This window comes from Ipomoea triloba, chromosome 2 (genome assembly GCF_003576645.1).
Source record: "Ipomoea triloba cultivar NCNSP0323 chromosome 2, ASM357664v1".
NCBI classification, from domain to species: Eukaryota; Viridiplantae; Streptophyta; class Magnoliopsida; order Solanales; family Convolvulaceae; genus Ipomoea; species Ipomoea triloba.
Window position 1 is genome coordinate 2,973,719 of NC_044917.1, and position 13,650 is coordinate 2,987,368.

The window sequence follows — 13,650 nt, forward strand, 5'->3', positions numbered from 1 at the left end:
CGTTTAGGCATTTCTCTCCTGCCAGTTGAAATAAACAAAAGCAACAGAGAATAGATTCTCTATTGACTATCAAGAGCTCAAAAGAATCATCTCTCCGGTGCTGCGCTATCCATAAAAGTTCTTTGCTACTAGACAATCTAGAATCCAAATTTTGACGGACAAGTTTACTGAACTTAGGCAGAAAATCTAGATTTCTTCTCTTCAGAACTCAAGGAGGTCAACAAATATTCAAGAACGACTTCAGCCAATGCATAGAGAGTATATTCTAAGATTTAATAACTGAAATGGTGAGTTTTTAAAATACAAAATTTCAGTAAGAAAGAATAGAAGTTTGAAGAAAAATCAGTTTGAGCAAGCCAACTCAAGTTCAGGTGCATTTTCATCATTGATAAGATCACTAGACATAGCATAAGGTATTCTATGGCGTTTTAGTATACGAGAAGTGGCTACTTTTCCCAAATCGTAGTTCAAAACAATCACCCTCTCATCATCCAGATCGAACCTTATTCTCTCTTTGCTATTATCCTCCACAAGCTTGCGCAAGTGTTTCAAATTCTCAACTTCAACACCATTAACCTTATTGACCTGCATTGCATACCAAACAGTTTCAACTATTTTGAAGCAAAAAAAAAAAAAAAAAAAAAACTGCAGTGACCAGAAACCTGGGTGTGAATGGAATAAAGATTAAATGCAAAAGATCGATGACTACTGTATCAGATGCCTACACTAAGAAACAATGCAAAAAATAAGAGAAAGAAAAGAGGAATAAGGGTTGGGGGAGACTATATTACCTGCAATTCTGCAAGACGCTCATACCCAGTATTGATATCATCTAACAAGACCTACATTATGTCAATTAATCATGTTAAACAGAGAATAAAGCTACCACAGGAAGTATAAGGTGGTTAGAAAGGAGTGAAAGCTAAAAACACCTGAGAAAGAATAACAAGTTGTTCTCCAGGTTTTGTTGGAAGTTTCCTGAGTGCTCTTTCACACAACCGCCGAGGTGAGGTATTGTACCAGTCTTCTCCATACTCATGAAGATATGGTTGGGTCAAAGGAATGAAGACAAGACCAGCAAAAATGAAAAAACTGGGAAGCTTATCAAATTGATGAACCGGAACAAGGGGTTTCAGCTGCATAAATATTAACAGTTGTTACAGCAAACTCTTCATTCAATACTTCCAGCAATGTTGATATAATGCAACTATGTGAGGCTTAAAAAGGTACAATATTACTAAATATTACACCTGTAGTGTATTCACTATTTAGCATTATTGTGTTTGAAGCATAACCAAGTGTTATTGGTTACACCAAAATATCTCATGTGTTGGTGGTTTAAAGTTATTGTTATTTTCCATTAACTTCTAAAGATCACAATTGTTTTTAATCCTATGTTCTCCCTTTTGTCCACCATTAAGGGCATTTAGAGATTAATATTATTATTTTTTTGTTTTTGCTCCATATTAGTACATCTAGTTGCAATAGGTTTTTTTTCAAATGTTATAACACACCAGAACTTGAACAAAAAAGTGTCCAAGGAGATATTGTCAATTTGCAATCACAGAGCCAATACTAATGGTTGAGACATGCTATCCAATCACATTAAACCATACTTCCACAGATATTTTGCTGGTTCAAAAGCACAGTATTTTAAAATATAGCCTGGAAAATGCGAATAATCAGAATGAGCAACTTACTGGAAAAAGATTGATGCAAAACTCATGCTTTTCACCATTTCTCAGTACTTTGAGTACTGCAGTTTCATTAGGTTTCTTCATAGAAACCAAGTGATCAAATGTTATTCGCTCTCTGTTTCGAAAATGAACTGTAAAGCACAAACAATCAGTGGTACTCAGACAACCAAAAAAAATATTGGAACAAATGCAAGAGTAATAAATCTCAATATTTCTGAACTTATATAGTTATGCACATATTTAAGCAACGCATCAGGTCAATACTGCAATCTTCAAAAATTCCTGTTATCCATGACCCAAAGGGAACATGTATGTTATGTAATTATTTGTCACTCAATTGCAGAAAAGAACCTCAAATTAAATGAGCCCAAAAAACATACACATTTAAATACATTCAATTTAGATAGATTGCTGATTCAAAGGCAGTGCAGGCATTCCCCCAAAACTCATCTCTTTCATTTCACATGGCTATGCCATTGATGAGTACCAATAGGGCCAAACTTCAATGTTTTCTTAAATACATACTTTTTTCAAAGTAAAAGATGAAATGCAAAATATGAAGTGCCCAAATAGCTTACCTGTTCCGTCATTGGCTATAGGTATGCCATCAAATGAGAGAATGATATCATCTTTTCTCAACACCTTATAAGCATCAGAAAGTGGGTTGATTTTGCTCACAAGCACCCCAGTCAACTCTGGACCCATTTGAAAGTATTCGCGAAGCTGCAAATTTTCTGTAGGTTGGCATGACAAGCCCATAGAGCAAAACCCAACATAACTTCCATTCTCTTCGACTCCAGATATAAAATGTCTTATTACAGGGACAGGAATAATGTAACTGAAAGATCCAAGGAACAGAAACAAAAAAATTGTAAAAAACAGACAAGCAAGCCCATCAAACTCTCAAGTGACTTTAACTATAATTGAGAACTCAAAATCAATGTGATTACTGTGCATAAAGTTGCAGCTATAAGTTTCCAAAAAAAAAAAGTTGCAGCTATAAGAAATGTAAACTATCAATTTGCCAAGTTCATCAGTTTTGTGCTAAAGTTAGCATTTTGGAGAAGAAAATAATCGAGAATAGAAAGAAATAGGATAAAAGGCACTGGTTTTAATTAATATTCTACTAAAATAAAGGAATTTAGTTCATAATAGGACTTATTCAAAATGTCAATTAAGATTTAAGAAATAAAAATACAAATAACATATAATGAATACTAATTCTATTTTTCATACAAATGGCATGATCTTTAAATAAAATAGAAGATACATTTGTTTGTAGTTATTTAAAAAAAAAAAAAAAAAAAAGGTTGTCCAGGTTGTTATTTGTGCATCGGTATCTTATTAAGCCTCCAAAAAGACATGATGTAAATTAACGAGAGTTCTCACAAATTCAATTTAATAAAAATGGAACTAGGTCTCAAGTTATACCCAATATTCTCTGCACCAGAGAGGTTCTGGAAAGCAACCCCAGCAACTTTGTTGCCCATGATTGCTGGCCCTCCACTATTTCCAGGATTTATAGCTGCATCAATTTGTATTGCCAAGAGTTGACTTGCACCATGTACATATTGTGTAGGTTCAACCCTTGAGACAACACCTTTTGTGACAGATATGTTGTCTCCCCCTACAACCAAGCAAAATTTAATTGAAATAGTTGTTTAGGAAGATCATACTTGTTCAAAATGCCTAGCCTGAGTACTCAACTTACAAAAAGGCAGTCAATTTCATTAATCACACAAAGTTATAATCCAAGGTAAGAGGTTGACTGTTGGACCACTGGGGTGGAGGGTGGGGTACCCAAACAAAGTTCATAAAACTGAAAAACTTCCATTTTACCTTTAATCGATTGAAATAGAATGATATTACCTTGAGGATAACCAACTACAGCAACAGCTTCTTGAAGAAATGGAATGTCTCCAAGCTCTAAAGAGTTTGTACCCTCCCAGAACTCTTCATTCTCAACCACTAGAATAGCCAAGTCACATTCATGGCCAACTGCCTGGACTTTAGCTCTATACTTGGTTGGAGAGCCATGCTTTCTTACTAGTACAAAGGTATGATCGGCCACAACGTGAGCATTTGTCAGGATCCTCTTTCCATGAATAACAAAGCCTAAGGGAATAACACAAGTGTAAGACTTCAGAAGATCTTCACATCAGAAAACTATAACCAAATGAACTTTCAAAATCAAAAAGAAAAAATGACAATATAAAACTTGATTTGCATATGACATTTATGTTAGTCATGCAATACAAACATATGATAATTCTACAGCCCTACACACGAAAACATTTTATTTTGAAGACGGACAACATAATAATGGATATAACAGAGAACCCAAAAAAAAAAAAGGAAATAGCATCTGTTGAGCATAACTAGTACTACGTAAGATTTAGTTAGATTCAAGAGAAATTTAGTACAGTTTCTACTAGCATATTCAAGCATGATCCTGAATGGCTATGGGCTATGGCATTCATGCCATCTAGCTAATTAGCTTATCTTATTTCCTTCAAAAATCATCCTACAACATAGCATGGCAAAATGTTCATGGTGAAGCAATCACACAAGTGTGTGAGCACAGGTCATCCCCAATTGTGAAGAGAACATGAAATGCAGCCTACCTTGGAACAAATAACCGCCTCAAAGCGACTCTTCTTAAATAACAAAAGAAGATTTTATTGGTAGATAGAGGGGAGAGGATCACATCGCAGCTCATTGGCAACCTCTAGGCTCTAGTCAAAGGATAAATACAGGTGATAGACTTTGGCAAACTAGTGAGAAATATTAATCACATTTCAACCTCATATTAATGATTACCGCTTGGATCTGACAAAGTTGAAAGCTAATTCAGGTTATTCAGCAAAACTTATAAGCTTTAAATATATGAGCTTGGGATTAAATTTCCAACTATAAATGCTACTTGGGGAATATTAAAAAAAAAACTAACTGGAGTTTAATTCCAATTTTCAAAACAAGTACTCCATCTACCTGCTGTATCAAGAAACTGATGTTTCTTTGTTTGCATTAATGGTGATTAAAACCTGAGGTTCCCTCTGCTTTTTTGGAAGTTCTAACAAATTGCTTTGGGTCAAATGGGGGATAAGGAGCTTTTCCGTTACAAAATTATACAGCATTCCAAGTTCAGCTATGCCATAGTTAACTTCAAGTGTAACATTCAAATTGCAAGCACCTCAACAGGAAACAATTAAACGAATAATACTTTGATTGACAGCCGATTTGAATAGCTGAAATTTTGAGGGGGACAAGTGAGGAAAATATTGCATCCTAATTACTTTATATTATAGCTAAATATATGAAAAAAAACAAATGCTATTTGCTTAAACATAAAATGTTTATTCGTAGGCTTCAGATGCATACAGATAAGTCTGGATGCATATGTAGGTCTAGTCTAGGTATTAAGTTTAAAAATGGAGCGGGAAAAGACATAAAAATTCAAACCAGAGCCGGTAGATTCGCGCTGGGATTTATTCTGCCAAGGTAGGAAGTAGCTAGGACTGCTGGAAACGGTGAAAATCTTAACCACAGAATCCAATGCGAGCTCAATCGCGTAATAAGCATCCGAAATGCTGCTTGTCGTGGAAAGAGACTCCGCCGGTGATTCCGAATTAATTAGTTGAACACCATCCGCGGCGGCGCCGCAGTTATTGTCGTCCAATCCATTTTCGGCGCTTGTGCTCGTGCTCGCGGTGGAAAATAATACGGAGGAACTGTATTTGAACCCGTCTGCTGAACAAGGGCGAAATGAATGGTAACAAAACTTGTCACTGACTTTGCTATCTACCCGATCGGCGGAACGCCCCACAATAAGTGGGCTGCGGCGGCGAAAGTAGCCGGCTGAGAGTCTTCGTGCCGCACGAAGGGCCGATCGTGTTCCCAGCATCGCTTTTCTGAGGCTACCTCTTGAAGCTTGCGCTTTGGACTGGCTGCTTTTGAGCTACCGCTAATATGCCGCCATTTTTTCCAAAGCAGTACTATACTGTGGCTCGTAGGGTGCGCCCTCCTGAACGGGCCAACTAACGGACCTGGATAGCCAAACGGGTTGTCGAAATGGATCTTTATCGGTTCGGATCGACTTACTATTCGGTCCCCTTGTCACCCTGTACACTTACAAAATACGGAGTATTGGAGTTGGGACTAATAAATTAAGAATAATTTTTTAAAAAAAATAAGAATAACGTTAGATGAGATAATTTTTATTTTGGTCATAGAAGATTCGCACACACTTGACGCATTGAAAGATGTTGAGACTACAACATTGCTTGAATCAATCTTTCAAATTCAAAAAATGAAATTTTTTTAAAAAATAGCTACCGTTGAATCATTCATTAAATCTGCATGTAAAATATTTATTATGCATCATTTAAATATATTATAACTAATATAAATTTATAATTTATTTTATTTTTTACCCTCAATCTGCTTATATTAAAGGTAAAATTAGCATCAATTTTGACAAAAAAAAGTTGGTATATAAGATATAGTCACTGTTTAAAAATATGTATACACACAGTGACACACTATTTAACTGTGTGCATTGTAGTGAAAAGACAATAGTGTGTACTCTAATATTAGTATCAATTCAACATAAAATATTTTCCAATAAAAAAACCACACACACACACGCACGCACGCACACTCAAAATCAAATACTATACACATTCATACTAATTTCAAAATATATGAATTTCAAAATGAACACGTTCAATTAAAATAGATGTGGAAACTGTTGATGAAAATGGACAGACATATTGCGACATTAGCACTTGGACTACCTGCAAAGTCATTATTGTTACTATCAAGTAAACAAGTTATGAAACTAAAACAAAAGTTAATACTCGTTAACCTTATACAAATATAATAAATATTAATATTTTGTTAAATACTTTCACATGAGAATGTACGATACACATCTCACAACACATGAAACATGTAAAAAAAAAAAAAAACTATCACGGTAAAATATCAATAGGCACTTGCAAGATCAATAGTTTATATTACAACTAAGATTCAATCATATAGACGAACACAACGAAGCAAATCCACGACTTCCTACACCATAATCTCATTCCATAACTCTACCATCTATACAACCGCCAGTAATCAAATTACACATGATACATAACCAAATATCAATAAATAAATAAAACAAGTATTGAAGATGAAGATAATGATAATGATATCCGAAAGAAAATGAACAAAGCTTTGAGAAATTCAAACTAAAAGTAATATGTACTTAGACTATCATTTTAGACTAAGTATTTAGACTAGCATTTTTACAATTATAATCAGTCTCTTATATATTATATTGCACTCATATATTTGGAATTATCGATTTAAATAAACAAATTCAACGTTCAATTACATATGCATGAACATTGCCTATATAATTATGCATTGATATACTTTGTAGTACTTATTTAAAAATAAATATTGTGCATTATTTCATTCGTGCAATATTCGTGAAAAACTAGTAATAATAATAATAATTGGTAGTTGCGGTGGCAACGTGATGATGATAATAATAATATAAAACTAAAATGAAAATGAGAGTGAAGATAAATACAAGAGAATGAACAATTTCAAAAATGTCTTTCGCATCTAAAAATGTAGAAAGACATTTTATGTTAATTTGAGATTTTTATTTTTTATTTTAAATCAAAATGACTATTTTATACAAACTTTACTTTTCTTAAATACCTAAAAAAAAAACATAAATAAAAAAATTGAATTTTCCAAATTTCAAAACAACTTAAAAATATGAAAGAGTAGCAATTCTTCATTAAAAACTCGATGGGAAATCATGCCACGTGGCAAGAGCGAACGGGTCGGTGGTACCAACCCGCCATGCTCCGCGGGCATAATACGGAGTCGAATTCATCAGAGAAATCCGGGTCAAGTATTCAATCGTATCATATTTTCCAGTTATCTGTACCAGAAAGCCTTCACAGTTCATCCGAAGCCCAGAACCCTTCTCCCCCTTTCCTCTGTTTCCATTCGCAGATGGCGGCGGCTGCGAGGAACGCACTGCTAAAGTACCTGAGAGTAGAAGCAGTGGCACTGCGAAACCCTAATCGCATCCCTAACTGTGGCGGCTCATTGACTCAGCTGCTGAGACAGAAGCGCCATTTCTCGGAGGAAGTGAGAGGCTCCTTCCTCCAGAAGTCGGAAGTCACCGATCGTGTCTGCAACGTCGTCAAAAACTTCCAGAAAGTGGATCCATCCAAGGTACCCCTCTACGCGTTCCCGCATTTCTCTTTTTGTCCATTTAATTTATGGAGAGAATATAATCTGAGATTTCGGTTTGTTGACATGGTAATTTGATGCAAACACAAATATAATCTATGAGTTATCATTACTAGTGGTGCCGTGTTTATTACTAGTATATGCTTCTGTCAATGTATTCCGCGTACTAGAATTGATCTTCAGTTTGGAAAGCAAGGAGAGAAAAGAAAATCCAAGATTTATTTTATTGTCTTATTTTTATGATGAGCAATGCAAGGATTATCTCAGCAGAAAAAGAATGTTCAATTTTATGCTTTCATGGATTTTTCTTCTTTGTTTTATCTGAGCTGGAATTCAATGAAGTATGAAATGTGTTATATATCCAACTTGATTGAAGGCTAGGTAGTTATCTGAGCTTGAATGTGTTAGGTATGAAATGCGTTGTATATCCAACTTGATTGATGGCTAGGTATCTGAGCTTGAATGCGTTTAAGTACAAAATGTGTTGTATATCCAACTTGATTGAAGGCTAGGTAGTTATCTGAGCTTGAATGCAATTAAGTATGAAATATGTTGTATATCCAACTTGATTAAATGCTGGCAGCTGGGTTTTAAGGTGATTGTTGTGATATCTGTTAAATTGCTTATTATGTGAAAAAGATAAAATTTCTGGTTTGATTCTCTGCGATGTCCAAAAAACTTGTGAAATGTACACGTTAATATATTTTTGAAGAGGATTAATCTTACCCCTTTTCTGTCGCCTCATTCCAAAGTGGGGTAAATTGGTGGCTCTATAAGAGTAGAAGAGCCTTCTGTGATCCTAGCTTGGCAGTTTCCTACTGATACTCAAAATTGATCACACAACCTTGAAGGTTGTCTTTGCAACTAATAACAATATAAAACTTCTGAAATAACCAATAAAGTACATTATGAATCCTCTTCTAATATGGATCTTGAATTCTGTATTCTTAAGGCTTGTTTGGAAACACAGGGCATCATGGAATGGGGTAAAATTATTGCAAGCACCTCTTATCTTGCTCACATAGGAGAGTATCATTACAGCAAGATGGTAGGAAATGGGATTATAATATATCTCCCATATCCAACCCTATCCTATCCTTGGAAGTTGGAAATCAAATACGGCATACGCATTTTGTTAAAACAAAATTAACGAAATAGGGATACAAAATAATTGTTTAAAATAATTAGGTAGAGGAAACAAAATATCTAGCTTTTGGTGGGATTTATCTCAAATTTCCTTCCAGTATTCTGCATGACATTATTTCAACTTGCCGGGTCAGATTCAACTTTTTCTTTCCATATTTTCATCCTTTTCACTTTTGTATTCAAAAATTCCAAGTGCTTTTCCATGGGCATTTATTTATGTCTCTAATTTTCCCTGCAGGTTACCCCAAGTGCTAATTTCCAAAGTGATCTCGGTTTAGATAGCCTGGACGCCGTCGAAATTGTTATGGCCCTGGAAGAAGAGTTTGGATTTGAGATTCCTGACAATGAAGCAGACAAGATCAACTCAATCAATCTTGCTGTGGACTTTATTGCATCCCACCCTCAAGCAAAATAAGGGAATGACGAGTTGCTAGAGGAACCTATTTATTCCTATTCTAGTTGAAAACTTTAATTGCTTGTTGGTCTTGTTGGAGCATGTTTGAACTACACTGCATTTACAGAGGCTATTCCACATTCACATAATTCCAGTCATGGAAACTCTGACTTTTTTAAGGATACCAGATAACCAGTTTCACTTCGTTGATCCTTGGATATCTGCCAGATTTTTGGTGTTATTTTGAAATAAACTGATGGCTGTATTGCACTTGACAATTTTTTTTATTATAAATTACATTGAACGTGGAACAGAAGCGTTATCTTCCAGGTTTAACACTCTTCCTGGTTCGTTTTACTTGTTTTTGTAAACCAGTGTTGTGAACATGATCCTATCATTTGAAAAACGTAACGTGCTCTGGGTTAGGTGAGAAATGCACAAGAATCAACAATGCATAATTATATTATACATAGTGAGCAACTGAGCATCTCATTTTCTTCCAATTTAATCAAAAGTCTCATAGTTCATAATTTTTCCCAATTTAATCAAGTCTCATGGTTGTCTTTGTCTTTAAAAGAGGTGTATAAGTGAGTGGAACATAATATTTTCTAATATTAACAATAATATTTTTTTTTTTATAATTTTATCATTTTGTGTGGAGATTCTTGTACTTAAATGTACACGTTTAATTATACCAAAACGTAATCTTCTATAATAAAAAAGCCAGAAGAAGAGCATTAAATGCAGTTCCCGCCCAGTGCAAAACGGCGTAGTTTAGGGTATAACTATGGTTACGCATAGGCAATGTTCACGGTCCAACTTTTCAGCTTCCAAACGGTAGTAGAAGTGTGAAAAGAAACAAACTTTAATTATAACTAGATATTAATGGCCGAAATACTTTGGATTTGTTTAGGAAGTCGAATCGGTAAAAACAATTCGAGAATCGAGGGGACTTTTATCGGGAACTAAGAAGAGAATTAATGTACATCCAGAACTCTTTGAGTGTTAGACTTATATTACAGACTATATATTACATGTTGAACTATCGAATTCGCAAAAGAATAAAATTTCTTTTGATTATCAGACTTGCATTCCAGTATGGGTTTGTCCTGTTTTGCGAATGAGTTATCAACCTTCCTTCAAGTACAGGAGGAGTGCTGTGAAGCTAAAGGTCATTCCTACATACTTGGTCATGGAAAGAAAAGGTTAGTCCAAAATAAAGAGCAAAGAAGTCGTCTTCCACGACGAAGAGGTATGTGTTCTTTCTCTCTTAATCTGCATCAACAATGGATATTTGAAAAGTGTTAACCAAGACAGTCAAATGGATATTTGGGATCGAGAATAGCTATACGACAAGCTAATCAGGTAAGTCAAGCTATGTTATTATGGTTGTTTTATCATACCATGTACAGGCTTTAAGTTCTGCAAAAACATTGCCTAATTAAGAGCTGCAAACAACATTTAAATTACTTTTTGAGTAAAGTCTAATGCATGAAAAATTTAGTATTTGCAATGGACTACTGATGTAGTTAATCTTTTGTATAAGAAATCATTTGCTGGTCAGACAAAATCAGAAGTGGATGTACAAGCAATGTAATGGAGACAACTATGTGGATCTACACAGTTTTAAGAGAGACAGATGAACATAATCATAGGCAAGGGAGTATCAAAATTCAAGACATAACCAGTTCAGTTAACTAGGTTTACGTTTTTACATGTAAGTTATAATAGAGATAGGTGGTAGTGTTTAACTTAAGAATAGATTTAATGATGTAAGTCAGAAATCTGTGTACAAAATAGATGTTTTTTTTTTGTTTTTACACAAGTAATGTATATGTGTTGCAATCTATATATTGAGTTTGCAGGAATGTTAGAATACTTACTTTATGATTCAAGTCATGAAATGTACTGTAACTCTCAATCTGGAAGGCCTATCAAGTACAACAACAGATAATGGCTTCCTGAAAATAATTTTAATTTGTCATCTTCAATGCAATGAAAGCCAGATTAACACAGTGTGTCCATTTCCAGCATGATACCTATTTAATATCAAAACATCATACCAGCATGATACCTATTTAATATCAAAACATCATACCACTAATCTTAACCGTATTTAACAAACTGGTGTATGTATGATTAAAAATGGCATAACAGTTAATATTCACACTGCAGTTTAAGTTGAAAATGATATTTAATAGTCATGTTTCCAACATATGGTATTAAATAGCACAATGTAGATATGAGGGTTGTAAACGTAAACTGAATAGAACTTAAATAGCACACAATTGTGTTTTGTTTGCTATTAAAAATCAGATATTTAGCTCTAAACTATTACAACTTATTGCATTTCTGTACTTAGTTCGTAAGAAATATCAAATACTTATCTCTTCTTCAAAAGTATTTTAGGGCCTGAACCTGCATACATTAAAACACATTAGAAACTGCAAATATGAGAAAATAGGTTCAAAAAAATAGTTAAGTTCCGAAAATCAGCACAGTATTAGGAATTAGTAGTTCCATTTTTACATCACAATACTGTTCACATTGTAACTAAATAATCAAGAGAATGATCAATACCTAAAATGCAGTAAATAACATATCATATTAAACAACTCAGGAATTAGTAGTTCCATTTTTACATCACAATACTGTTCAGATTGCTATACAAACCATATGTTTATGAATTTTGTCACTACTATGTTTTGCAGACATTAGAGAATAATTTTTAAATATAATGCAGGATATACAGTGATTGTGTTCTGGGCTCATTTTTGAAAGCCAAACAACATTTTTTTTAGATAGGTGAAAAAAAAAATTCAATCAATATTCAGTATTATTAATACAGTAAAATAGATTTTCAGGCAAAGAAATATACTGTCACGACATAAAAATTTGCACATCTCCAAAAGGTAAATATTACATACACATAGTAACTGCACAGATTTGATTATTTAGGTAAATAAATCTTAAATTAGGCAGTAAAATACTTACTTCCTTTCGTTGTTGTGTTTTCCTTTTTAGATTCGAAATCCTTGTGCGTTTTTGGAAAATATCCTGTAAATTTATCAACAAAATTGATTAAGAAATCTGTTAGGGTTTATCAGAAATTAGGTCAAATTACATTGAAAGATTGTAAAATAAACAATATGTTACCTGATGGAGTGGGATCTTTCCTAATCTAGGATTGAAGACTCTATTTCTGCCGTGAACTAATTGTTGTAGAAGCCTTCTATTTATCTGTGTAGTGCTTTGAATCCGCAGAAATGAACGAATTTGGGTGAATTTTGGTGTACTTTGCTTCAAGCGTAGGTTTGATTTGGTGTTTGGGTGAGAGATTTGGCATGGTTTCCATTTCTGTTGTTTGTCGAGGGTTTCAGGCAGGGTTCGCGAAGGAGACGACGGGGTCGGGGATGTAGGGCGGGTTGACTGGGTTTGTCTGGGTGGGTTTGGGTATTTATATGGTGACTTAGTGGGTCGGGTATGGGCCATAATTCTTGGGTTAGTGATTTGGGCTTTATATATTTTTATATATGTAAATTGCTGATTTGGGCTGGTTTGGCCAGATTTAGTTAGTATAAATATATCTACATATTATTTCAAAAATAAATATATCTACATATATTATTAGAATAATTAATAATATATGCTATTATATTAATTAAAGAAATTAGTATTATTAAATATTGAATTTATTAATTTAATTTTATATTGTATAGTTCAATTACTAATTTAATGAATTTCGTTTCCATAATAGATTCATTGTGTAATTTTTAAAAAATCTTTCAACCATTGGCTTTTTAATCTTAATTTTTTTTAGTAATGGAATTAGTGTTAGTATTATTTTCTTTATTATTTTAGTATTCTGAATAATATTATTGTGTTTAGTATTAACATTCATTTTCCATCTTTCTTAGTAGTACAATATATATTTTCATGACTTAGTTTCTTATAGTTGACATTATTGTAGTGTTAATTTGTTATTTTATTACCCAAAAAGAATAGTAATTTTATTTTTAATAGTAATGGAATTACTGTAAGTAATATTATTTTTTTTTATTTGACTATTGTGAGTAGTATTATTCTATGGAGTATTATAATTCATCTTTCATTTTTGTTAGTAGTACAAAATATATTGCCATGAGT

At 33.6% G+C, this 13,650-nt stretch overlaps 2 protein-coding genes and 1 long non-coding RNA gene across 3 annotated transcripts; 1 reads left to right on the forward strand and 2 right to left on the reverse strand.

The window, feature by feature from the left end:
- Positions 1-239: 239 nt before the first annotated feature.
- LOC116004824 (protease Do-like 10, mitochondrial) lies at positions 240-5,763 on the reverse strand. Its single transcript, XM_031244999.1, has 8 exons — positions 5,160-5,763; positions 3,567-3,812; positions 3,129-3,324; positions 2,276-2,535; positions 1,701-1,828; positions 933-1,136; positions 792-842; positions 240-585 (listed from the first exon to the last, which is right to left on the reverse strand). The coding sequence occupies exons 1-8, from the start codon at positions 5,599-5,601 to the stop codon at positions 343-345; spliced, it is 1,770 nt and encodes a 589-aa protein (XP_031100859.1). The 5' UTR covers positions 5,602-5,763; the 3' UTR covers positions 240-342.
- Positions 5,764-7,596: 1,833 nt separating this feature from the next.
- On the forward strand, positions 7,597-9,840 carry LOC116007559 (acyl carrier protein 2, mitochondrial-like). The gene is made up of 2 exons (XM_031248276.1): positions 7,597-7,946; positions 9,349-9,840. Exons 1-2 carry the CDS (start codon positions 7,722-7,724, stop codon positions 9,523-9,525), a joined length of 402 nt encoding a protein of 133 aa, XP_031104136.1. The 5' UTR covers positions 7,597-7,721; the 3' UTR covers positions 9,526-9,840.
- Positions 9,841-10,408: 568 nt separating this feature from the next.
- LOC116005305 lies at positions 10,409-12,920 on the reverse strand. Its single transcript, XR_004094944.1, has 4 exons — positions 12,661-12,920; positions 12,499-12,561; positions 11,388-11,922; positions 10,409-10,779 (listed from the first exon to the last, which is right to left on the reverse strand). It is a non-coding gene; the product is annotated as an uncharacterized LOC116005305 (long non-coding RNA).
- Positions 12,921-13,650: the final 730 nt, after the last annotated feature.

What these genes read in the sequence shown, in the direction of transcription:
- LOC116004824 (XM_031244999.1), bottom strand. Translation starts at nt 5,601, where the DNA reads ATGCTGGGAACACGATCGGCCCTTCGTGCGGCACGAAGACTCTCAGCC. An exon ending in AACTTGTTATTCTTTCTCAG is followed by an intron (nt 843 to 932) that starts GTGTTTTTAGCT and finishes GACATAATGTAG; the next exon opens with GTCTTGTTAGATGATATCAA. An exon ending in AGCGTCTTGCAGAATTGCAG is followed by an intron (nt 586 to 791) that starts GTAATATAGTCT and finishes TATGCAATGCAG; the next exon opens with GTCAATAAGGTTAATGGTGT.
- LOC116007559 (XM_031248276.1), top strand. Translation starts at nt 7,722, where the DNA reads ATGGCGGCGGCTGCGAGGAACGCACTGCTAAAGTACCTGAGAGTAGAA. An exon ending in AGAAAGTGGATCCATCCAAG is followed by an intron (nt 7,947 to 9,348) that starts GTACCCCTCTAC and finishes TTTTCCCTGCAG; the next exon opens with GTTACCCCAAGTGCTAATTT.